At 41.0% G+C, this 26,614-nt stretch overlaps 3 protein-coding genes across 4 annotated transcripts; all 3 read right to left on the bottom strand.

Annotated features, from left to right (window-relative positions):
* Window positions 1-394: 394 nt before the first annotated feature.
* Window positions 395-11,066, bottom strand: dcp2 (decapping mRNA 2). Its single transcript, XM_070851065.1, has 11 exons — window positions 10,859-11,066; window positions 9,733-9,884; window positions 9,393-9,520; window positions 7,380-7,478; window positions 7,133-7,285; window positions 6,914-7,026; window positions 6,445-6,549; window positions 4,855-4,963; window positions 4,041-4,130; window positions 3,863-3,914; window positions 395-2,098 (listed from the first exon to the last, which is right to left on the bottom strand). Exons 1-11 carry the CDS (start codon window positions 10,924-10,926, stop codon window positions 1,968-1,970), a joined length of 1,200 nt encoding a protein of 399 aa, XP_070707166.1. The 5' UTR covers window positions 10,927-11,066; the 3' UTR covers window positions 395-1,967.
* A 2,279-nt stretch (window positions 11,067-13,345) lies between these two features.
* Window positions 13,346-17,321, bottom strand: cenpa (histone H3-like centromeric protein A). 2 transcript variants are annotated; one of them, XM_070850651.1, is made up of 5 exons: window positions 17,233-17,321; window positions 16,640-16,821; window positions 15,544-15,665; window positions 15,329-15,403; window positions 13,346-13,672 (listed from the first exon to the last, which is right to left on the bottom strand). In XM_070850651.1, the coding sequence occupies exons 2-5, from the start codon at window positions 16,758-16,760 to the stop codon at window positions 13,544-13,546; spliced, it is 447 nt and encodes a 148-aa protein (XP_070706752.1). In that variant the 5' UTR covers window positions 16,761-16,821; window positions 17,233-17,321; the 3' UTR covers window positions 13,346-13,543. The 2 variants fall into 2 exon arrangements, with proteins under 2 accessions (XP_070706752.1, XP_070706751.1); XM_070850650.1 differs by lacking the exon at window positions 17,233-17,321 and having other exon boundaries at window positions 16,640-16,902.
* Window positions 17,322-20,121: 2,800 nt separating this feature from the next.
* Window positions 20,122-24,419, bottom strand: psmb10 (proteasome 20S subunit beta 10). Its single transcript, XM_070850890.1, has 8 exons — window positions 24,226-24,419; window positions 23,558-23,651; window positions 23,224-23,321; window positions 22,761-22,901; window positions 22,432-22,547; window positions 22,164-22,222; window positions 21,435-21,586; window positions 20,122-20,340 (listed from the first exon to the last, which is right to left on the bottom strand). The coding sequence occupies exons 1-8, from the start codon at window positions 24,288-24,290 to the stop codon at window positions 20,229-20,231; spliced, it is 837 nt and encodes a 278-aa protein (XP_070706991.1). The 5' UTR covers window positions 24,291-24,419; the 3' UTR covers window positions 20,122-20,228.
* Between the last annotated feature and the right edge of the window lie 2,195 nt (window positions 24,420-26,614).

Genomic DNA, 26,614 nt, shown 5'->3' with positions numbered 1-26,614 from the left:
TTGCAGATATTCAGCGCTGGTAATGGTAAACATTGTCATAACCATCATAATCTGGGAACCTTTATTACCCACTGCAAATTTCAATAATTGTTGAGATAATTTGCTCCAAAGAGTTTCACAGATAAGCAACATTTCAATCCATGTGCCTCACTTTTAGTCCAGGAAAATCTTTAGCATTAAAGCCTTTTCTTTCTCTGCTAACATGTTTGGTGTGTAATGTTAGAAATACACCATGTTCATTATGGACAACACATTCAAAAACCTACTGGATTAAGGACACAGTCAGTGTACCTACCATTAGCCCCAAAATATGAGCATTTCTCCAGGGTCAAACCAAATGTTTGCTATAGTGTATAGTCATAAGCTCGTGTTAATTGTATAACAAGTCAACAACTGAGAATGAAAAAAAGTCTTTATTAATATTCACATTTAAAGTCAAAAATATGTTGAAGCTAAAGTACAACTTGAGATCACCATCTGTGCATCAATAACAAAGAACCCCCAGTGACAAACATCACAAGAAGGGATCACACAGCCAGACTCACTCATCTCAAACAATGCATGTATATGAAAATACAAATTGTTAGACTGTGGGTTGAACTTTAACTTCTAAAACAGTTTATGATTCTATGAAATTGTACTTATTTTTCAGCCCTAGTGGCCAGAATCGTTGCCCATTGTGAGAGTCATTTGCAATGTTTTTGAGAATAATTTCTGTTCACAGTAGTCTAACCCAGTGGTCCTCCATCATGGCATATGCCACTGAGTCTGCACAGTTTCACGCCAACCCAACACTATGCTAAATAGGATTCAGAACTTCTGGTTTGCAGGACCCAACAGCCTGGAATTACAAGGCTGCTGAAAACTAGACAAAGACAAGTGTGATGTGAGTGACTTTATGGCAAATAACAATCATGTATGGAAGTCTATGTTTGAAAATATTCAATATTTCCTGCCAACACAAAGCTGCTCTACACTCCCACAGTCATTACACTGAATGTGAAACCAACTTTGTATATTCATTTTAAAATTCGCAGATATTGTACAATCTGAACTTGGAAATAAAACGGTAAAATGGTCAGTGTCATGATGATTGAGTTTGACAAGAGGTGTGCAAGAATCCTGACATCATGTAAACTTCATTTTCATTAGACAGACAATTTCATTCACGTTGCATACCGTCGACCAATTTCATTCATTGTCATTATTATTATGCAAGATATACAAAAATTAGGGCTTTTTAACTATTATTTGAAATGGAAACTTGAAATTGTCCAAGCCTGATCAAATGTCAATTTCATTTAATACTGACACTCCTAAGCTTCCATACTTCAGAGTAACAATTTGATGACATTCAACTTACACTGCAGAGCACTTCCTTTATCAAGTCAATATTCCATTACATTATACATTTCTGAATAAAATCTTCAGCCATTTTGGCAATGAAGCCAATAATGCTGTTAATACCCACCTATCTTTAGCATCCCTAACATTTTAGGGACTCAATTGGAATAATGGTGGAAATGATCAATGCCCAAATATATCTTAAAATCAATATATAGCATGATCAAGGTAACATTGAATGTATTACTTTTCACTATCACCTCACAATCTTAAAATTCATTAGTTCTCAAAGCTTTTCATCGTTTGCCTTTGACAGACAAACGGTGAATATGAGCACTCCTCTCATTGTGGTCTATGTGTTGTCTCCTGCAGACTGAATTGAGAATCTATGGAATTTCAAAGAGGAAGAAGTGAAAATTAAAGTTAGGTTTCTGCTTTGAATAGATGAATGCAGTTAGGTTGCTAGCTAGTAAGGTCTGAAAAGTTGGGCAATAAAGGCAACAACTCCAGTGAAGCCTCATTGATGTGTTCAATGAAAAACAGGAATTCCATATCCTTGTCTGGTCTCTGCGGCCATAGTTAGTTGTTGTTAAGGAGGGAGACACAATGCGCCATCAGCCATGTCAGTAGTCAAAACATTTCATGATGGCGTCTCTGTCAAATTTGAAATTGAGGAAAGTTTTGGAGGACACCAGATGCTCACACACTCTGCTGTGGACTGTCTGGTGACCGTTGGAGCTGCATGGTGTCACATCTGTGAAAAGAAAAGTTAATTTACTGTTTACACCACCTGTATTTGTATTTTGAGGTATTTCCTGGTTGTATAGTAAATATGTATGTAAAAACTGTGTATATTGTTTTTATTTCATACTTGATCCTGTTATATTCTAAATGTAATTATCTGTTTATACGGTATATTGTATGTGTGTGTAGCATGAAGAGGCTCCAACTCTCATTTCACTGTGTTAAGCTAGTTGTGTAAAATGTCAAACGTACGTATATTGAACACATTGCTTTGAAGACATTGCTTTGCGTTTATTTGAGGAAGACGAGGCTGCGTGGACAAGAAATGATGGCAGGGCTAACGTGCTGAGTCACTTATTTTTCAGTTTACTATCTGCAGCACACAGAATATTGTGGGATTTTTTGCTATTTTCTGACACTAGTTATTAGTATGTGTTTTCATTTAGTGGCAATGGCAATTTATTACTGCATTACATTTTCTCCACTTATATTTTTTATTTGGAGACAGTATTATTTACATAATTTTTCCATCATGTCCTCAGATGGAACTGATATAACAGTCATAGTAAGTTGCCCTGGAAAGTAAAGCGTTCAACACATTAATGTCCAATTAATTAATTCAATTAATTGCTAGTGTGACCTGGAGAATGCTTTAGTTGGTGAAGAGCAGGCCAGCTCATCTTAAATATTACAATTTAACATAACAACTGCCAGGAGTGTTTGTACTTAAATCAGGCAGCCATTTCAAGGAAATCCTTCTGGAAACCAACACTTCAATATATACTGTAAGCTCAAATAACTGTCACTGACAAGCTTCACTTCGTTTGTGTTTTGATCATTTGGAAAATGGAGCAAAAGAAGAGAAGCTACGAGAAGTGGACGGACGTGGTCGAAACGACTGAGGCTATGGAAGAATAGCCGACAAGCTGGCGGAGCTAAATGTAGGACAACAGATTCGTGAAAAGTTGAAGAAACGTAAGCAAGATTATAAGAAGCTGAAGGACCACAACAGTTGTAGTGAGTCTGACCTCCGTACTAAGTGGAATGACCAGCTCGACACCATACTGGGCCACAGACCGGCATTTTCTGGCACCCCCCATACGTCATCAGCCTGATTTGAATAAATGTTCCTGAACTTTGAGGTGCGGTGGAAACACAAACCACACAGATTACCAGGAATTCTTTTACCAGGTAATAAAAGTTCCTGTGGTGGAAAAGAGGCTTATTTCACTCCGTAAATGTCACAGTAACTTTACGTGATGGTCTCATGTTTGAATAGGAGCCAGTGTTGTTTTTCATTAAAAAAAGGTATCAGTTCACAGGAGTTTCTCTTAACTCAAAAGCGGGCTGTCTTTGTAATATTTGCCGCCGACTTTGTTGAAAATTCAGACAAATGCAAGGATGTCATTACATTTCTTGCGTTAAGTGCAGAGGAAGCCTTTGTGCTCGACGCAAGACGCAAAATTCAGAGGTGCACTTGCTTTCTTCTAACTTCTAATTCTAATGCAAAAGTTCAAACAGGCATCTGTAGAACATGACATTAGTGTATTATAATACAACTGAGAACATGACTTCCACAAATAAATAATACAATTTGCACCCATAGACCACCCACTTAAGACTCACAGCTGCCCCTTTTCCTACACAGTTCAAGTGTGAATTCAACACTGTCACATTAGCAGATACAGTGCAGGAATTAACAGATTTTGTATATATTCTTTTCAGTATATTCTATGTTTTCCATGTCTCAGACATTGAACTGTACGAACCATACCTTTCTCAAAACTGTCTTGCAGTCTTCTGGGTTGAAGTCTTTTATCATCTTTCTGTAAAGATAGTATAAGAGTGCACTGCTCATAAACAATCACTTACAGAGCAGTATCATGCCAAATCAATCATTTTCTAAATCTACACACAGTAGCTACTACTACCACTACTAATATGTTTTTTACCTGCTGGTTGCTGGCTCCATTGTCAGTGGTTCCTTTCTTCATATAAGGGGAGTCCTGGCATTTCTTCCCATTGCCTTTAAAATTTGGATTCTACAGAGCAAAGAACAGAAGTAATGAGGTAACCGTTGAGTAGCATGTCTCTACATGATTTGGTGCTGTTGAGCAGTTTGGTGAGGGGAATGGAGATCACTGGGATGTACTAGCAGCAACCTTGGCCACTCTAGATGGAATGGTCTGCAACGCAGTAAAGACGTGACTACATCTTGCATCATCTACTCGCATCATCTACTATAGTCCTGTGAATACACAGGCTGTGCAGATCTCAGGACCCAAAAGTAATGATCTGAATGGCATTGGAGGTAGCAACTAGTAGGCTGGTACCATGATGAAATACTACAATTGGCTATCAAGGATGGCCTTAAGGACTGGAGACAGGAGGAAAACAGGGCTTGGATGGTACTGCACCCTGGTGGGGAGTTCTGTCCTCAAGTCTGAATAAGTATGGGGCAGCCTGCAGGTGCTGCTGGGCCAGGTATGAACCCTGCTTGCATGTCATGGGGCAGAGTTCTGTGTTAGCCAGTCATGTATTGTTCCTCCACTCTCTGGCTGGCAGTAAGCTGATAATAGTCGGAGTTGTATAATAACTATTGGCAGTGGGAGGACTGTCTATGGCGGTTTTAGGTTTCAAAACAACCCAAAACAGCAAGTAAACAGTCAGGGTTGATTTGTTGTCGATTATTAACACACACAAGCTAACAAGAAGCTGCTGTTACATAATGGTTGACTGTAGCAGAGTGATCTCGCCTTTTCTAACCTGGCTCAGCTCATACTGACTCAGCTGGCACAACGTTTTCTGCTGTTTCTGTTTCATCCAGCCATCTCCTGGAAATGCATCAGTACCTGTGAGGCGACGGGATTTTGACCTAAGAGAAAAAACAAAGAAGATATTGTCAATTGTACAAGGTGGATAATAGATAGATAGATGCCTTTTATTGTCATTGTAAATAAATACAACGAAATTCAAAGCACAAAAAAGTGAAACAAAACCATAAAAGTACAAAAAAATAATAAACTCTTGGTCGCCCAGAAGGGAATGCCCTAAACTTCTACTGAAGGGTTGTTATGATATAGACCCAACGCTATTGCATTCAGGAAATCTAATCATCATCATAATAATAATAATAATAGCCTGCTCTTCTGTGTCACAATGCCTGTACCACAAACTGAGAATATTGGGTTAGCCAGTTATCTTAACTCCAGTTTTCCAGTATCATGAAGCTGGCTCACTTTTAACCAAGGCATATCACCATGGTAACCTATAACGCAGGGCTAACCTGCTCCAGTGCAGGTTACCTTCCAAAGATGGCTGAAACAATGTGGTCATTATTCCTACAGCATCCTGTCATGGACTTAACACACAGTCAGTGGAATTGCTTTGTTGTTCAATACTTTCAATCTCTAAACTGGTTTTAAAACAGAGCCTCAAACAAACTGAATGACAGTTTGTGTCACTAAATACACAATGTCAATTATAGCTTATTTTATTTATGAAAGTTTTCCTAACAGTGTTGATGCTTTCACACTCATATTCTGCAGCATCACTGCAGCTCAGTATAACAATATACACAAGGCTTTGTGATGCTAATTGGCTTTTAATTAATGAGCTTTCATGATTAGAAATGTATTTCAGTCAAATAGACCTCATTAGATATTCACTACTTTTCTCCTCCTCTCAGCTTTGGCAGCATAAACAGTGTAATATCACTTCTAACTGTTTTTATATGCGTTCATGGCAGTTTGTCCATGGGCGTCACTGTAGCATCACATTTCATTAAGTATCTTATTCATGGTTCTGATGACGTTTTGTGTAAGTTACAACTCCGCTTCTTTCACATGGCCGCGCTCGTAGCTGCCTTGTAAGGACCACAGTTTAGAGATCCAGTTATCAGTTATCCAGAGTGACCAATGTTTTGCTCAATTAACCAGATAACTCAGAGAGAGCCTGACTAAGCTGAACTCGCTTTGTGATATAGGCACCAATCAGGATTTTGTTGAGAGAGAAAAAAACCCCACCTCCATTTATTTCATGGTGATGCTTTGCACATCCACCAGAAACAGAGCAACATGACCATTCATTTGGAGCGATGTTTGTGTCCACCTGATGATGTGACACCAATATTCGCTGTCATTTGTGGGCTGGAAAACCAACACAAGGAGCTCGCAAAAGCTTCAACACTCAGTGAAGCTAAGGGGGAACTGCACAGTTGAGGACTGTTCTTTGTGGGACAGGTTTTTTAAAAATGGAACCCCTAGATGTTATTTGAGTAACTTTGTGTAACTTTCATTTGAGAATCAATGAGAGTTCTACTGAGAACTGATGTTGCAGTATATGAAATGTTTGTACCGAGCATTGTCTGAGGGTTTGCCCGGAGTGTTGCTGTTGTTTGCGAAGTCCTCATCACTGTCCGTAGACTCGCCTTTCAGCCTGCTGATCCATTCTCGCAGTGGTCTGTACAGGTAGAGCAGGAAGTAGGTCATCATTTACAGTCAATTCATATGATGAAACTAAAATCACACTTAGTTGAAATCTACAAATGGTCAACAACATTGAGGAAACCACACAATTTTTTTTTTCACTTCTGTTTGTACAGATTGAGAAAATGAGACACAACATGTGATTTATTGAGCTTCAGAGGTGGTGATAGTGGAGATGTATTGTTCCAGTCCAACTCCAGATCTAGATTTAAATACAGACAGTGGACTGATATCCATCTCACTCTCAGAGGCAAAGTAAATGTGTATATTTTTTTAATGGAAAAATATCAATAAATAATAAGGAAAATAATTAATTGAATTGCATTCTACAAACGCACCTTATGAATGGAATAGCCATGAAAAATCTGTTGGGGGCGAGACCAAGTTTAGACTTTGGGGTCATGTCATTCCTGTGACATGGCAGCTTCTCAACAGGAAACCATTCAATATTCTACAAAAAAAACAGAGAGAGAGAGAACAAGATCAGAGAGTTTCTGCCAGCTCCAAAAATTAGAAATCAATCTGAGAAGGGAACGTGTAGAAACAGGATTGTTTACCCTGATCTCTTTCCTTGTTTTAGGGTTGAACTTGGTATCCTTTGACACTCCTGGGATGATGTAGAGCCGCACCACCTGGTCAGTGATTTTCTGCTCTATGTACATGTCCTTGCAGATGCGATTCTTTATGTCAAAGCCCGTCTCCTCCATCACCTAGAAAACAGCCAGTATTTTGAACTGTGAACTGAAGTGCAAGCATTAATTACATATGAGTCTTAATGCTTTCAATTGGTCAAAGTCGACTCACTTCACGAACTGCACAGTCATGTGGAGCTTCATCCTCATTAACTTTCCCTTTTGGAAAGCCCCAGCCTGACTTAGCAAGGTAGCCCTGAACAAGCAGCGCCTGAAGAGAAAACACAACAGTTAGCTGCAGCATGTGGGGTGGTTTTCCCTCAAACAGCACCCCTTTGTATACTGGTGAAAGATGTGCCACGGAACGCACATCAAAAACATTACTAAGTCTGAATGTAAAGGATAGTTTATGATTTAACTTTTCCTCCTAATTTCAAAGTACGAGGTTGGTAATATTCTATATTTTATTATTGTCAACAAATCCCAAAAAGAGACCAAACTATGAATGTGTCCTACTAACAAGTATGTTCTCTATTCTAAGAGAAGTGCTTGCAGAGACCGTCGAAAAGAAGTCACTACTGCCAAACATGACACAAGCCACAGTTCCATTTCTGCCTTCAAGTGATAATAAGATTCTACCCAAGGTCCCTGCAGACAAACTTGATAAGATCAGAAACTTTATAGGAGCTCCTGCTCAAACAGGATTAAGCTCTGGGTGACAACTTTTTGGTAATTTATGCTAATTATTTAACACACATTATGTTTGATGGATCCCGTTCTCCAGAGTTGTTTGTCTCTCGATGCTCACAAATCACTTGACCAGATAGAGTAGAATCAATCATCTACATCTTTAAATCAATTGAACTTTGGCACAGCATTTTGTTCTTGGATATATGCTTCACCAAAGGCTTGCACACACTAAACTGTTTCTGATTATTTTACTCTCTACTGAGACACCAGTTGGAGTGCTCTTTGTCCTTATAGCTATTGAACCCCAGGCTTAATGACACTAAATGTTTCTACACCTCTCCAATACAGTTTAAACACCGTAACATTTTAACCTTCATGAAGGTAGGACTTATTGTAGGGCAGTTGCATTAGACTACATAAGTTTTAGCTAGGTGTTCCTAATGAACTGACAACTGAGCGTAGAATTCTGGTTTTCTCACCATTTGAAGATCCTAAACGCTTAATTTATATAACTCAGGCAACATCAATAAAATGGGGGAGGGGGTTGTCTTTTTGTGGGATTTGCTGCAAAAACAGCTTAAGTATAAAACAAAACCAGCCTTATAAGAATAATTCTGGTTTATTACCACATAGGTCTTATTTTTGTAGTTTTAGAATTGATTAACAAAGATGTGAAAATAAGAACCAAGTTGTAATACATCAGAAAAAGTTCAGTAACTTTCATAAAAATGGATTTTCGTCATATTTGTTGAAAAGTGTAAACGTTCTTGGCTCCTCCTAGTGCTCCTAGCAGTATTTGCAAGAATCCAATGCAATCCTAAAGAATCAGGGCCAGGAGTCTTCTCTGACACAGTGTCACTCACTGGTCGTGCACATGCTGCATAGCAAGCAGCAGCCTGGGTGTTCACATTAGAAGTGAATTTCTCCACGCCCACTCCCACCCATCCGTCTGCTTGTATGTGGGTATGTCTGCTTGTCTTTCTTGCTGCCTCAACATAACTCAAATATGTGGAATACGTATATCATTTAAAAAACACAATCACAAGCAACAGTGGGATTTAAACTCCACAAAATCAGCCAGCAGCTCTGTGGCTCCTGCCCACGGGCTGGAGCTTCTGCAGCAAGCTGGCTTGTGATCTTCTAACAGCTGCGCTGGAGCAGGCAGCTCCACGGCGCCAGTCAGCTGCCTGGAGCTCCACAGTAAGCTTGCCACCCCCAGTGTTACTGTTGTGTACTGATTGTACGCCATTGTATACCTCGCCTCTTCAGTTGCTGTGCTTAGTTGTTGTGCATGACAGCCTCCTCAGTGGGGAGGGGGTTTGAAGGCAGAACTGAAGCGCACTGGAGAGGGAGGAAGAGGGCCCTGGAAGTTGTACTCTTTCAAATTCTGAAGTGAGGTCCACTGTCTTCTCAATGCTACCAACTGCAGCTTAAAATGACTTCAAAAAGGCTGTCAAATATTGCTGCTGTTTATTAGTGAGCAAAAACAACTCACATTTTCAAGTGATTCATCTAGAATTATTGCTCCATAAGTGGGTACACCCATCTTATACTCCTTCCACTGTTCCAGAACTTTCTGCACATCTTCTCCGTGAGGCAGCAAAAAGGGACAGTGATGAAAGAGTTTGCAGCTGTCAAGGAAAATAATGTAAAGAAACACAAGCGCTAAAGTTGGTTTCTTCTTTTGAGGATGAACCTTAAGAGGTCCCAAGAAACACACATAGCTGATATTAGTTTGGATTAAAAATCGCTGATCATTTCTTTTGGGTATTTGCCATTACAACAAAAGAATAAAAATGAAATCATTTAACATCGTCGTTCACATTTAAGGATATCTGCTTTGGCAAAGTCTCTTATCCCACAGTGAGGAGCTCCCGGAGTGTTCTGCATGCAGAAGTCCAGGTAGAACCAATGGGCTAGCTCAATCTGGAAGCACACCCGGATAGCGTTGTCCCTCTCTTCACTGGGGATATGCAGGATAAACCGGCTGGAGAAACAGAGCAGAGACGGATCAGGGCTGGATCTGATTACAATGAGCTGTGGGCACTTACTGAGCCCTGACATGTCTTACTTCCTGTTCACATCCACACACTCACACAGTGGACATGCAACAACATATCATTCATTGTGGACAGAAACTAAAACATTCGGTACGCCAGTACTACCTACAACAGATCAAACACGTGTGATTTCAATTCAATGTTTATTACCAAGATCCTAGTTTAAGGTTTGGTCTTACACACTTCCAAACAAGAGGGGGATGTTAGAAAGGTAGAAACACCACCAGTGCTTTAACACTCCAGGACACAGCAGTCAGACTGGACCACTACAGACTGCAGTAGGGTGCCTAATACAGTGCCCACTGGACCACTACAGACTATAGTAGGTTGCCTAATACAGTGCCCACTGGACCACTACAGACTATAGTAGGTTGCCTAATACAGTGCCCACTGGACCACTACAGACTATAGTAGGTTGCCTAATACAGTGCCCACTGGACCACTACAGACTATAGTAGGGTGCCTAATACAGTGCCCACTGTGGATACGCCTATTTCTTCTCCACACAAAGGCTGTAGGTGTAAAAGAATGACCTGTATCTCCACTGGTCCTTCCTAAATGTGTGCTTTATTGGTCAAACCCAAGTATCCTCCCCCTGGCTTTGTGCTGTATACTTGATCTAAAACAGCTTTTCCACTTCGCTGAAGAGCATAAGTGGAACATTTCGTGCAGCGTTAAGTGAGACAACAAACACGACATTAACAGGCTGAGCTGCCTGCGACAAACACGAACGTGCGCAGAAGAAAGCGCCAACGTTAGCCCGTTGTTTTCGGCCTCACAAAGACTCTTACTGCACCGCAGCATACAGCGAAGCCTGCGTTTCTACCTCACTACATCTAAAAGCCTCTAAAAAGAGGACGGCCAGGCCACGATGGCAAAGGTCGGTAAAGCCTCTGCTTACCTGCAGAGGTCGTCCAGTACGCCGGAGGGGATCTCAACTCTTTTTGTTTCCATGTTGGTTGAAAACATTCCGACTCTATCTCAGAGCATGCAGGTGAAAAAGCCATAAGAGCAGCAAGCTACGTCCGCATTCCGACTCAGTGGACCCGAGACTTTATTGTAGCCACGGAAGAGTAGCTTGATAGCTATTGACAACTAACTGCTGCTGCTGCTGCTGCTGCTGCTGCACCGGAACTGTGTACTATATGTCGCATTCACGGACTAGGGAACGGGTGGGAATTTATCTGTAAGGCATTTTAAGGTTACGAGTACCCGGCTGGCTCAGGCCTTGGACCAGCCCCTAGTTATGCTGCTATAGGCTCAGACTGCCGGGGGACTCCCATGATGCACTGGGCTCCTTTCTCCTCCTCTTCCTCTCCATCCTTATGCTTCATGTCTCTTTAATGTCTGTTACTAACTTGGTATCTTCCCCGGAGCCTTTCTGTGCTTCTCTCATCCCTCAGGTTCCTGTGGATCCTGGTCCTGGTTCTCCTGCTGTGGATCGCTGGCTGCTGCCACATTTTACTGATATTAGTCCTGTCATGTTTTTCCAGTGCTACCATATTGCTAATTATTAGTGACATTCCATTGTCAGTGCTATAGCTGCTGTTAGTATGTTGGTTGCTGTTTGTTTTGTCTCTCTGTCTCTCTCTCTGTGTGTCTCTCTCTCTCTCTCTCTCTCTGTGTCTCTCTCTCTGTGTCTCTCTCTCTGTGTCTCTCTCTCTCTCTGTGTCTCTCTGTCTCTCTCTCTCTCTGTCCAACCTCCATCCAACACAGACCGACAGAAAGTCCCCCCCCCCCCCCCCCGAGTCTGGTTCTGTTTGAGGTTTCTTCCTGTTAAAGGGGAGTTCTTCCTGCCACTGTGTCCTAATATAATATCTGATGCTGCTCATGTGGGGATTGTTGAATCCTTCATGTTGAATTCCTGAATGTTGGGTCTCTCTCTTCATTAAAGAGTTTGGTCTGAGCTGCTCTTTATGTAAAGCGTCTTGAGATAGCGCTGTTATAAATTGGTGCTATATAAATAAAGATTGATTGATTGATTGAATAGCTGTGTTGTCAGAATATTTGTAGATGTGGCAGGACTCATAGTCTCAATGTGTACAGGGTGACCAGGAACAGAGACAGAACAGTCCCCTATGGAGCCCCTGTGCTGCTCACCAACATCCCCAGCCTGATGAACTGTGGTTGTCCTGTCAGGTAATCCATGATCCACCCCCATGTTTCCTAGCTTGTCTCTAAGCGTGGGACGTTGGATGGTGTTGGATGGGCACAAAGCAAGTCACCACCTGGCTCATCCAAGAGAAAGTCAGACCAGTGGAGCAACTTACACCCCCATATTTTCCTGGTACCCAAACTGTAGGAAGCTGAGTGTGTGTTCACACTGTGGTCTCAGGAGGAGGAGAAGCAGCCGCTCCAATGTGTTCATGATGTGCGATGTGAGGGCCATTGGTCTGTAGTTGTTTAGCTCATCTGGCTGCCCTACTTTGGCTGCTGGAACGAGACATGATGTTTTCCACAGAACCAGACCCTCACTGTCTACAGGCTCAGGCTGAAGATGCCCTGGAGAGGCTCCACAGACCTTAAACAGTCTTGGACAACCACCATCCAGGCCAGCTGCTTTTTCTGGATGCAGCCTCTCGAGCTCCACCCTCACCTAGTCTGTAGTGTGGGCCCAGGTGGAGGGGATAGTGGAAGAGGGGATGGGTGAGGAGAGTCGTAATGTCACTGGTGATCCAGGGTTTATTATTGGGAAAACAGCATACAGTCCTTGCTGGTATAACCTTGTCCCTACAGAAGTTAATGTAGTCTGTAGTGCACTCAACCATTCTGTCAATGTCACCCCAGCAGTACATCCCAATCCGTGCACCCAAAGCAGGCCCTGAGAGACTCTGGCCTCTGCTGTCCAATGTGCAGGTGGTTGCAGGCTGCCTCTGTTCTCAGGGTTTGTAGGAAGATATTAGAAAGACCAGGTTGCACTGGAAGCAGTGTATGCCTATTTGGCATTTGCAAACAGCCGATCAAGTGTCTTGCTTTCCTTTGTGGGACAATCAACATACTGTGCAATGTCAGATGGGAGGTGAGGCTGACGTGATTTCAAATCTCCTGATATCACAATGCTGGGTGCTGGGTCTGTATCTTTGCAACAGAACCATGGATGACGCCACACGCTACTTCAGGCCCGGCCTGTGTTATAAGTTTGACTTTTCTCTGTTTGTAGTAGTGCTAGCCAGGTCTCTCTTTGTTTTAAGATGAAGATGAAAGTGCAAGGAACTTATTGCTTTTGTAGACATGTATTTGCTTTTGTTTTTTCTCCCACACAAACACATTCTTAGGAGGTGGGGCAGAGCCCATTCATCACCGCTCGCAGCTTTAACTAATAGTTAAATCTTTCCTTATGTCCAAACCAAAATAACGCATCTGGCATGTAATAGAAAAAACTGTTTATTAACAAAATAAATGTACATGAATGGAACACAATATGTATACATCAATAATATATCAAAACCAACACATTACAGAGCAGTGATTACACTAACACAGCAGATCTATTATGTGTAGTAAAATTCTTCAGTGTATAAAATCTGCTAAGATGGAACATCGTGCCTGATTCTGAAACTCGCTCGTCTACTCTGTGGGGTTGTTTTTACAGGTTATCCACCCCGCGGATCCTCCTGGCCAGCTGAATGTCACGGGGGAACACAGTGACCCGCTTGGCATGGATGGCACATAGGTTTGCATCTGAGAATAGCAGGACAAGAAACGCCTCTGCAGCCTGGAAGGGCAAGAGAGTAGAAACAACAGGTGATGATTAATTCAAAGAAATTAGAGGTTTTTTTGAGATTTTTTTTTTTTTTCAAACACCAAATTCATGTAATTATTTTCTTCATTACCAGACTTTGTATTCACAATGCAGGCCATGTGAACTAGCTGGACGGTGCTGTTACTCCACCTTTCCAAATCAAACATACTTAGAAACTGCCACATCTAATGGTAATTAATATGAGATAACCTATTATACTGAAACTTTATGTTCTATCTTTACATCAATACAAAACTATGTTATAAAAATGTAGAAACTATTTACAAGTATACAAGGTAATCGATTAATATGAAATCAATCCTGAGCTGGTGTGACCAACTGAGACAGTTGGTAGCACAAGAGCTACCAGAAGAAAAGTTAGTCTGGAGCCCTGCTATGGAGAAGTGTGGATAAACTTGTGGGAATAGAGCTGATGAAAATAGAACCCTACAACAGGACAGTTTAGCTGTGGCAAAAAGTGTTATGTGTTATTTCATTGAGTCGGTTTTAGAATTGGCCCAAAACTTTAGTGTACCTGATCTGTTACTCGATTTAAGTGATGATCCAAAAGCAACCAAATGTGACTAAAATCATTTGAACCATATCAAATACTAAGCCAAGAGCTGACTGGGGTGGTATTTGTTAAGTCGGGTCCTCTTCATGCATTTTTAGGACTTAAATGAAGAAGTGATCACATTTATCAGAAAACATTTCTAGCAGCACTGTTTGACCACAGTGATTGATAAAATAATGATCAATTTATTTTGATAAATTAGCCAACATCACTAGCCACAGCACATATTGAAAGGACTGGACAGAGCCTGTGTGCTTTGCAGAATCAAGGTAGTCAATAACTCTACAAAAGTTCATAGCCTCCTGTGTTGTTGTTACTGAGGTAGTGGGGCCTGGTTTCTTTGTAGGCAACTAATAGTTACTGGTTGGGGTTGGGGGCACTGACTGGGTTAAAGCAAATTGATGTTAACTTACAGGCTATGACATTGCTAGGTCAGTTGTTGGAGCACAGTGCTATTGCTGGCTAGCATACTATTTGTACAGCCCTGCTGAAAAGTGAAGTATTTCACTAACAATTTGCTTACAGAGAGGCTGTGAAGCCATTGGCCACAATCACAGCCAAGTGCTGCGAATAACAATAGCTTGTAAAACTATTTATGCATACCATTTATGTATTTTATGCTTTGAAACGGTTGTGTGATGGTTAATCAATTGTATAACCCTGAAATCCCACAGGGTACAGCTGTGTTGCGTTCCAGCTGTTCCAGTTTTGTTCCATCCTCTGCACAACTTAAAATCCCAGCAGGAGAATTTCACCTGGCTGATTAGTTGTCTTGCTAAGATTTTGGTGATTTGGTCTTTTTTATACCACTATAATACCATGTATTGTGCTGTAGCCTACAGACAGCAGGTTAAAGTGAAGGTGTTTTTCGACATCCAAGATGAACCTCTTGTCGTCTATGTTGTTAAAAAAAAAAAACTCCGACAGGTTGACATCTGGGCTGGTGTCACTGATTATAAAATAATATTGGGTGGTGGAATGTAAGACTGAAACTAGCAGACTACTGCTACAAACTACAGCACGTTGTTTGGTTGGTGGAAGAGGCAACAGCTCACCTCTTGCAGGGCTAGAAGAGCATAGACCTGCCACCGGAGAGCCTCTCTGGAAAAACTCTGGCACACCTCACGAACCTGAACCAGGAGGGAGTAACGAAGACTTTTTAATCACCAGTTCTCAAAGAGAGCATTTTGCCTCATCAACTTCTCTTCAACAGTGAGCTTTACTTCTGTCTTACTTACTTCTGACTTAAAATGGCCACTGTTTGACTCACCAGGCGAGAGAAGGGCTCCTTCCTAAGCAGAAGATCTGTGCTTTTCTGGTACTTGCGGATTTCCATTAAGGCCCTGGTTCCTGGTCGAAACCTTCTCTTCCGGGGAGACATAGGAGGCTGCTCTGGAAAACAGGTAGAGTGTTTGTTGGGACAGGCTTTCCTCTAAAGGAATACATTTGACACACAGGTCAAGTAATTCAACCTCCCCTTGTACAGGTGACAGAAGAGCTTTAGCTTATGGAGTACGTTCCTAACAGCAGCTTTGTTAAATGACGTTGCTTGTTCTTCAGAAGTTGTACTTGCATTCAGTGTAGACAAAAGTAGTGACTTATTTCTCTGTGTGAATAATAATCTTTGTTCCTGTTCAGACCTGGCATTAAGATATGTCTTGGGTGATCAGATCACAAGTGGACATTCATTTTATTGCTCTGTATGCAAATAAACATATCAATCATTTGTACAAACATTTATAAAAGACTAAAAAGACTTAAAAAATCAATTTCATAGCACTTTCTCCTCTACAACGGCAGACTAAACAAAAGGTTCCTGTTAAAAATCTGTGTGTCTGTGCTTCCGTTTCACATTATTGTCTTATCTTTAATATCATAATAGTAGTAGTTTAGTGAGCAGGCATATGGAGAACAAGGATGCTGGTTATCAGACCCATGAAAAAAAGACATTAAGGATTTAAAATGGGGCTCAGTGGACAGAAATGCTGTGCCACCAGAAACATCTCTAAATGCACAGCAGGGCACAAATTCAACTGAATTTTTAGAACATATTTTAGTTCTCATGGTAAGTTAAATATTGCCTAAATATCGGCATAACTTCTGCTTAGGCAGAGGACGTCAGTAGAGTAGGCAGTCCTTCATGTGGCCCCCATGTACACTTAAACATGTGGTCATATGCAGCCCAGACCTCCTCCAAATGTGGTCTGAATAATTGGATCTCAGTGTGTCCCATATGTCTTGGGTGCATTCACGCCTGTACTTCCAGCTGTCCACTTGTGATCAGATCACAAAAGACCCACGTTAGTGCCAGGTCTGAACACGGCCATTACCTCACACATCAACACCACAACTTCAGTCAGTCTCACTTGTAACTCCACTTCTTCTTGGGGACTTGGGTGTTGGATCAGAGGTCCCCGGGGCTGGCAGCGGGGGGCGACGTTGGGGGGTCCTGGCCTTCCGGCGGCTGGTAGATGTGTTATGACGCATTGCCTCCAATTAACAGGTCAGGACCATAAGAGGAAATATACTGCATCCAAGGTCTGAAAAACTGAGGACATTACATGCTTCATCTCCCATTCATTTTTCATTTGCTGGTAATGCCAGACAAATACAGACACCAACAATGATGATTTAAGCTTGGTCCTGTGAGCCACTGCAGAGGGACCCTGAGGTACTGGGTTCTCTCTTAGTGAGCTCATGGTGGACAGACACGGCAACCGAAACCTTTGTGTAAAACAACGTTAAAATACACAATATCCGTCCATAGCTTATATAATTGAGGACACTGAACACAACTAGCTACGTTGAATTTAACTGAGGGTTACTACAATTCAAGCTAACGTTAGCGTTAGCTCGATTCGCTTTTGCTATGAGGTGCTATTTCAAGTTAACAACGTCACTGTGAGTTAACGTTCTCATATTAACACGCTCCTGTAGGTCTTTCGGCCTGTGAACGTACCTGTGGAATGGAGTAATATTCCCGAATTCAATGTTTTATAAAATACTGGAGGCCGAAGTGTCCGACTGTTGATAGTCACCAAACACAACAGACTCCAAATGAAATTCAAACGTTGCTCTTCATCGGCTCAACCAATCAGCTTGGAGCAAGTGGGCTGGACACAGTCTGAGGGAGCGCTTGGTGAGAAGTGTCCACACTCGCCACACAGGCGGAGATGCCTTCACACGCCCATCATGGGAGCCGAGGGAAGATGTTCTCGGTCAGAGCCCTTTAAACATGGATGTATGACAACTGAAAGTGATGTCCAAAGAATTGGCACTGTACTATATAAACCTCCTATTATCCAGACAAGCATCCAGACAGATGAAACAAACATAAACAATACAATAATAATAATAATCCTTTATGGATCCCCATGGGGGAAATATAAAGGATTATTATTATTATACAAGAGGGCAGAACATTCATATATAAATTAAAGAAAAAGAAAAGGAGGAGCCTGGGGGCTTCTATGCTCAGTTGTTTTCAAGATGTATGTAAAAAGAGTTTTCCAAGAATAACAAAAATGTTGATTGCCAAATCATATGTTCCATTTTACATAAACACACCAACATCACATTTTCTTTTGATAATTTGGAGATTGTCAAATTTAGCAAATAACCAGTAATGCAAATCTTTACAGAAGACACAAGCAAACTTACATTCAAATAGAAACGTTCTGTTGTTTCAGCACGTCCATCAGAGAACGAGCAATTGTTGTGATCAAGACCAAATCATTGTCTTAAAAACTCTCCTGAAAGATATGTTTCATCATGGGCTTTAAAGACAGTTTGGAACTGAAAGAATGTTGTTCTCAATTTTTCAGCTTCATCTCTGGAAAAATATTGTAAAATGTTTGATGAAAATAGATACAATTCCTCAACAAAGGCTATCCAGATTGAAGTGTTGTTGAGGTGAGAGTTTGAACATTCACCAAGAGTTTAGGAAGATGTAGATTTACATTTTTTTAATATAAGTTGTAGCATATCACACACATACACTGTAGGATTGCTTTGATAACATTCTCCTACTGTTTTCAGTCATTTAGTTACATTTTGAAAAGAGAGGAAGTGCATTAAAGACCATATTCCTTTCTCTTGCCAGTTGTGTAGAACATACTGGTAGATTTATTTCTAAATGTAACGATGGGGTGTTATGGGGACTAAAACTATGCTCACTCAATAACTTTGGCTTGTAGCCCATAATTCCTCTCCTAATATGATGTTTTTCTCTTTCAAATATAATTAGTTAGTCTGATTTGTAGCTTTTATTGTGTTGGATAAATGAATCTTGAAATACATTCCATTTTTGTAAGAAAAAAATCGGTCAATAATCAAAACATCTCTTTGACACCACAAATTCACATGAGGTTTCCAGATGTTGAGATAATCCAGTGTGTTATTGTCCTTTGTAGTATGTATGCCAAGGTATATAACGGCTGATTAAACAGGGATATTACAAATTGTCGCCAGGGGGAGTTATAGCAGTTCACACTGTTTTAAGGTTTCAAGGATTTTTGGAATTTGTTTACTATTTTTCATGAGTATGGTTGTGTCATCTCTCTCTCTCTCTCTCTCTCTCTCTCTCTCTCCAACCCACACCCAACATGAAGCCCGACAGAAAGCTGCTTCCCTCTGAGCTGGCTTCTGTCTGAGGATTCTTCCACTTAAAGAGAAGCTTTCCTCTTTATGGTTGGTGCTAGCCCATGTAAGTTCTTCTCAGGTTCGAACTGCAAATCAGCAGATTTGAACCTGGAACTGTCTTGCTGAGAGGCATCAGTCTGCACCGCTTATCCTTTAAAATTGCAGGGGGGCTGGAGCCAATCTCAGCTGACATTCCCAGCTGACTTTGGGCGAGAGGCCTGGACTGGTCGCCAGTCAATCACAGGGCTGACACATAGAGACAGACAACCACTCACACTCACACCTACGAGCAATTTAGAGTCACCGATTAACCTGCAGGTCTTTGGATTGTGGGAGGAGAAAACCCACACAAGCATGGGGAGAACATGCAGACTCCACACAGAAAGGTTCAAGGCTCAAACTGCAAACCTGCCGGCCAGTAAATTTGTACCCCAACCACCATGCTGTCCCCATTTAAAACATGACAATATAACTACGTGAGACAAAACATTAAAACACTGAGCTGGTAATATCTTCAATAGTTTATAGGAAATAGCTGGAGTCGAGTCATTAAGGCAAGACTTGTTTTAGTAAGAAAAAGAAAGAGAAGTAAAAGTCTTCCAGCCCCTATGTATCACCAAATAACTTGCAGGCACCTAACATTTAACAAGCACAATGTTAGGATCCTGTTTTCCCTGTCCTTTTCCCTCATGTGTGTTTGTCTCCCTCTATCTGTAACCGGAGCAGAGTCGAGGAGGTTACCCACGGTCATTCCACCCAGCCACTCTCACCTTCCCTGCCTATTTAACCCAGCTCCATTCATTCCCTCACTGCCAGATTGTCCGTTTGCTATGGTGCACTTCAGGCTCTTGACTCAGCGATTCAGTGGTGATTTTTGCTTCTCGTCTCTGCCCAGGTTTTTGTCTCCCTCTCCTGTTTGCTCCCCTGGTCTTCATCCCGGTCCTATTCCCTGCCTCTCCAGCCTGCCTACCCGGGTCTCCGCTCCAGTCCAGCTACCTGCACCTTCAGCCTGCTTCCCCTGGTCCCTTTCCCATTCCTGCTCCTAGTGGTGTACTTATTAAATTTGTTGTCTTCTAAATAGTCGTGTCCTGTGTCTGCATTGCGGGTTCAGCCAGTCCGTTCCGCCTAACACACAAGCTTTTATAACAAAACTACTTCGTCTACAGGCAGCGATGTTTTAGAGATACAAAACAGCCTGCTCTCAAACTGTTGCCCACACCAGTCTTTATTTCAATCTCAACACACAATAATCAACACGGGTGCCTACCACATATTGAATACATTTTCATTTCCCCAGGAGCATTATACTGTATTTCATTCTGTATCCATGATCTCAACAGATTCGTTGACCACATCCAGAGAGAGCGGAGTCACAGTGTTGGTGAGGACAGCCGTGGTGCCTGGCTTATATCTGTACTGTCCCTCCCTGGAAAAAAAGACAGACAAGGAGGAGAAAAAGTCAAGTTTAATCACATTCATCTCTAGGTGTATTGATTACATTTTACTTTTTATTTTCATTTTCCACAATGCATACCGTGACACAGGTGAGAGAGGCCACTGACGTGAGGAAAGGCAGCCTCAGCAGAGCTGGATACAGGACACACTTACAGCGCAGTCCCGTCACAACAACCCTTTCTACCACATCAGTTATTCAGATATGGCAGTGAAAGTGCCAGTGAAATGCCAGTTTTCATTTGTAGACTTGTGGTCATTTTTCCGATCTGTTTAAGTTTGTGTGTCCACTGAGTTATTGTTGGTGGTTTTACATTGTTCCAGTTCACAGTAATCATCTTCTTGGCAATCAATAAGAGTATCTGTAATATGTCCCTCTGGTCCGTGTGGTATGTCTCCTTAGGTACAGAGGATCCAGTGGTCACTTCCAGAATGTTTTCAATTTCCTCTTTAACAGTTTTCCAAAACACGTGTGATCTCGTATTGTTCCACATTTCCTCCAACAAAATGCAGCCAGGGGCTCTTTAACGTACCTGAAATATCTGTTTTTTAAACTTCCGATCAAATTCCCTCCATAACTGACTATTAATTCCTTTGTGGCTGCCAGCACATAAGTCATCCCACACATTGTCTTCAATTATGATATTTGACTCCAATTCACATTTTTATTTAATGTTCCAGGTATTTTGGGTGATGTCAGCTGTAAGTCTCTTTTATATATATAAAAGAGGGGGGGTTGGCTTGTTAATTTTGGCACCAAATATTTTCAGAGAATGATTGTTTGCCACTAAATGACAAGAAATACAAGATGTTCAGTTCCTGTGTCCACACCTTTGTATACATTTGTTTAATTACTGTAAGAGACCATGTACAGCATTAAACGTGAATGCTATCATTTGCTGTATTGCACCAGAGTTAGCTTGAAGCTAACTTTTATCTGTAGTCCCTAAAAATGGTAAATGGACTTGTATGGATTTAGTGCATATATGTACCCTAAAGGACAATGTGCTTTACCAGGGATTGAACCACTGAACACACAGAATATTATGTGTGTCTATAACAGCGTACCTTTTCCCCTTTGTTGCGATCACGTCGTAGCCTCTTTGGTATGACACCCCGGCCTCGGTGATAACACACAAGTCCACGTTGCTGCCTGAACCCAGGTCACAGAAAATCCCTGCAGCAATGGCATCTCGTACGAGCTGCTTTGCTTCCCCCAGCTGAAAGGGAGAGGGGTGGAGGAGTAAAACAGGAGAAATGTTTGTTATCAGGTTATGAGAAGAAGGGGAGTTTTTCCTTGCCACTGTTGCTCAATATAATATCTGATGCTTGCTCATGTGGGAATTCTTGAATCCTTAATGTTGAATTCCTGAATCGTTGGGTCTCTCTCTAATTAAAGAGTTTGGTCTAGACCTGCTCTTCATGTAAAGCGTCTTGAGATAACGCTGTTGTGAATTGGCGCTATATAAATAAAGATTGATTGATTGATTGAAGAGAGTTTTTTAGCTCCGGCCTCATGTTTCAGTGTACCTGCAGAAAACTGAGCATCTGGAGAACAATGATATCAGCATGATTGGAGTCAGAGTTTCCACATGTGAATGACATTTTTATTTTATTTTACTTTATTTCAGGGGGGGGTTGGCTTCTTGGTGTTTTATCCCCATACATCTCCATTATGATGTAATCTGCAGTGATCAAAATAAACTATATTCTCTGTTCTGTACTATAACAGACATGACATTTTTACTCGCTTTATTTATTGCCATGAAAGGAAAGTAGACAGTCAGTAGGTCTTACCTCCATGTTTGGTTTGAATCTGTCTTCAAATACAGAGACAGCAGCTGCAGCTCCAGAGCCTGGAACCACAATCAAAAACTTGCATTTTATGTCTTATCTGACACTCGCTTGGGTTAAAGCCTGGCCCTGACTGACACTATATTCATTCAGCTGTATTTTTATGGTCGAAACAACAAATAAAGTTGAAGGAACCTTGAAATGTCCAGCCTGGTCACCACTAACCGAAGTACACACTACATTAAACTACATTAAACACATAAACACATACCCATGGTTAGGAAAGGCAGCTTGTCGTAGGAGCCATGTGGGTAAACACTGTACAGGTGAGCTCCAGTCACATCAACTCCTCCAACGATCAGAGATGAACCAATCTGTCCCTGGTACCTGAAAAACCAGACAGACATCACTACAGTAAGTTGCTTTCTCTCTCTTAATGGGAGAAATAAAGAACTTGTCTGCCCAGAGGTGTGAGGGGATTAATGAACACAGAAACAAAAGAAAACGAAAGAGATCATTAGGCTGCATGAACACTGAAATTAGAAATGCTTTACAAATCAGTGCTTTGGATTTTGTATGCTTTATATCTATTACACTCACCGGAACAGCATCTGTTTCAGTTGTCGGGTTACCATGGCAACGAGGGGGGGCCGCCCAGTATTGAGTGTGTGCAGTTCTACATTGGATGACATGATCTGCGTGGTGATCTCTGCATCTGCAGCCACGCCGGCCCCACAGCAGCTACAGAACATAGCAGACGTAGCAGTCCAACGTACCAAAGAACCCTGCCATACAGACGGAGCTGCACATGCCTCACCCTGACCTGCTCTGCTGATCCTCTTTTTAAAATGAGGTTAAATTGAGACTTTGCAGGAGTACAGTAAAAGTGGCAATAAATCATAATGTAACAATTAGCATATGAAATAGAAATACATTAATAAACATTCAATAAAGTCACACCAACACAAAAAGTAATACTGTAAAAATACTGTAAAGACAGAAATATAATGGAAATCTAAATTAAGACGAAGCCAGGGTTGTCCTGCTCACTGATTTTACTCACTAGATCTTCGGAGCAATGTAATGAATCTTCATGCAGTTTTTGCTGGCTACCACCATGTCGTCTGTAGCCCTGGTGTCTGCTCCCAGGATCACTCCATCCTGATGGACAAGGACAGGAAGTACTTACCACACTGGTCTCATGTGAAAACATTAAAACAGCCTCCAGATTTATTCCAAACACGTGCCAACCAGGAAGCTTCGACTTTTAAGTACAAATGTTCGTTTAAATCATAATCAATACATATAGCAGCTTATTTCCAAAAATACCAGTTAGCCCCAGGTTTCTGTCGGTCTGGCTGTGCTTCTCAGTGAAAACACAGAAGGCAGATCATCACCTTGTAAACAATCCCAGCGATGGTGGTTCCCGTCTTTCTGGCACTGGGGGCTTTGTAGCCGACTTCCGACAAATTGGACTCCAATACTGCATTCCTGGAGATGATGAATTAGCATGAGACAGACACATGGACAGAGACACCCGCCCTCCCCCTAATATCCTGCCATAAAGGATCTATGACTTTGCTGCGTGCTCAATATTAGACTGCAACTTCAAACAAGGAGTGACTTTTCAAACACACACAAGTGCTGATTGCTCATTTACAGGTTTTTATTAGCTGACTGTAGTATTCCCTGTACTCAATATATTTAGACTAACTGTAGCCCAGTAAGTACATAGAGAAGTAATAGATCCTGTGTTTCCCCACCACAGAGACTGTGGCGAAGGCTTTACAAGACAACTTGTCTAGTAACTATTGTTGTTTGGAACTTGGTTATGGACTCATGATGACAGGATTTCTAAAATCCAGGCTAAAGCCCCGTATGGACCTCACTTTGTTGTCCTCTGTGCCACAAAGACTCCCTTGAAGTCCCCACAGCACTGAGATTGCCAAAGAATGGTCACTGAACTTTATCAGTTCAGTATGAAGAGCAGAAAGACCCACTAGGCCCTAATGAACATTCTTCCTCCTGAGCAGCCTCAGTAACAAGACATGCAGTATTCATTTACCTGAGGCTATTTTCAAAGCAGAAACCTCCAGTGTGCGCCTCAAAGGGCTTCAGGCTGTGGAGCATCTTCAGTGTGAAGACAGAAGAGGTGAAGATGAGGTGGAGAGCTGATTCAGAATTTAAGATATGAACTTTCAACAGAAGCTCTGTCAGGCTGGTTGTCAGCGTTTCATGGGTTTTTACTTTTACTTTCACTTCCTCAGCACAAGTCACACCCTCCTGCACTCCACTGTAAGAAATATCCACATTAAACAGACATTGCTTGGATAGTGAGTTTGAAAGTGAGATTTTTCATTGCTGAGCCTCAAGAAGCTGTCAAAGGAGTGAAGAAATTCTAGTTCTCTTTCCACTTCCCTCTTATTCAGTCCCTGTTACGACTTTTTTCTGAAGAAAGAATCTCCGATTTGGAATAAAGGAAGTATCTTTACCTGCAAGGAAAAAAAAACAATCCTTAATTTGGTATCATTTGTATAATAGGCTGATTTGTATGGGAGAAAACAGACATCTCATTCTGCTTAACTGGCCACGATGTGATGAGAATTTATCAAGTCTCATGAGCTACAAAAACTAAATGCCAAATACTATTTACTGATATTTTTTTAAGTGTTTTGAAAATTGTGTTAAGATGGAACCTGGAAGTTTGAGGCCTAAAATGTCGGCTCATTTGATATTCATATATATAAAAACACACTTAAGTTTAGCCATCTAGGGTTAGCCAAACATATACAAAATTAACTGATAATAAATCAATTAAAAAAAAGTGAACTTTCATCTTGTTAGTTACATGTCATTTTCATTGATATATTTGAAACTGTTTTAACTATTTGTAAGTAAGTGAAAGTGTTAGTGTCCCCTCTGACAGGCTTTGAACTGTAGATTAGACCAAGCTCCGTCTTCAGCTTGCTTCCATTCAGCATGGGGGGAGGCCTTCAGGGCCTCAAGGAAATACATTGTTGCACAGCTAAAACTTGTCCCCCAGCAGTAAAGTGGCACTGAGGAGGTGGTTTGTGAGGGCGAAGCTTTCCCCAGCATGTCCCTACGGAATCACAGACCTACAGAAAGAAGAAGAAAAAAAAACAAAAACTATTTGAGCTGACAAAAGCCCATTTCACCTTCCATGGATGATTTCATCACCCAAAGGTCACCAGCACAGTGTTTAAATCTGGTACTACAATTAGTTTTAAGACTTACATTCCAAGTCATAGAACACTAGACTAATATAGCCCAACTCCAGGGCCATTTATAGAGCCTTCTACAGCCATCTGCTGGACAAAATGTGAATGTGAAGATTATTACTGAAGTACTGGAGAAAATAATCCTTAAATTTAATATTTTGTGACATTGACCTCCCTCAGTTGAACATAGATCTGATTTTAAAATGATAAACTGCTCGATTTCAGGGTTATACTTTTATTTTAGGTGTCTACTAGAATAGGTTTACATGTTATAATGTTCAAAAAATATTATTTTATCTCATACTGTCCATTGCTAAAGCCCTCTATTGAAACAATATCTGAGACACAAGAAATTCATGTGCACAATTGGCTATTCCAACTTGGTTATAATGGTGATATTGCTTTGAATTGAATGTTTACTAGGTGAGGATTAAAAAACATTATCTTTTCATTTATTGCATCTTCATACAGGTTTCAGCTCTGAATAACTAGCCCTAAACAAAGCTTCATTTTACAATGCAAAACTAATGATGCAGTAGTGTGCCTGTACAGTTACAGTTAAAAAAGCATTTTTAATAGGATTGCATATTTTATATTGTATAAGAAAGGAGTGGTTCAAGAAAGAGCTGTTTTTTACCTATACAAAGTTCTGCATTTTACACAGTGGGAATAGTAAACGTTCATTTTGATAATAAGCTAGTTTTGACATGGGGTGGAACAAGCTGTCACTTACAAAGTTGTGCATTTTACACAGTAGGAATAGCTCAGGATTAAAGAGAAAATGATTTGAATGAAATTTCTGGTAATGGTTATGCCTCTCCACAAAGTTGTGCAAAAAATACTTGTTTGCCAAACTGGTCTTCATATTTCATTGCTTGATAACATGAAAAAACACCTGCACCTTGACAGAGTAATTGAATAATATCTCTTCTGATGTTCTCACTTCTTTCTAAGTAAAGAAAATAAAATTATTGAGGTTATGTCCTTGATCTTGTCACTATCAAAATGCTAACTGACTGATTTCTACAACCTACCTCTGGACCGTGGGTCACTGCTTTGCTCAACCATGGAATGGAGATAATTTCTGTGGACAACAAAGATCATCGAAAGTAAAAACTAAGCTATAATAAAATAGTGAGAACAAATAATAACAAATCATATTAATAACAGGAATACTCCTCCTACTTGAACTGCTGCATGCACCCATTGATATGG

Source organism: Pempheris klunzingeri, chromosome 19 (assembly GCF_042242105.1).
Source record: "Pempheris klunzingeri isolate RE-2024b chromosome 19, fPemKlu1.hap1, whole genome shotgun sequence".
Classification (NCBI taxonomy): Eukaryota; Metazoa; Chordata; class Actinopteri; order Acropomatiformes; family Pempheridae; genus Pempheris; species Pempheris klunzingeri.
The sequence above is the reverse complement of the archived record's forward strand: the minus strand, read 5'-3'. Positions and strand labels throughout refer to the sequence as shown.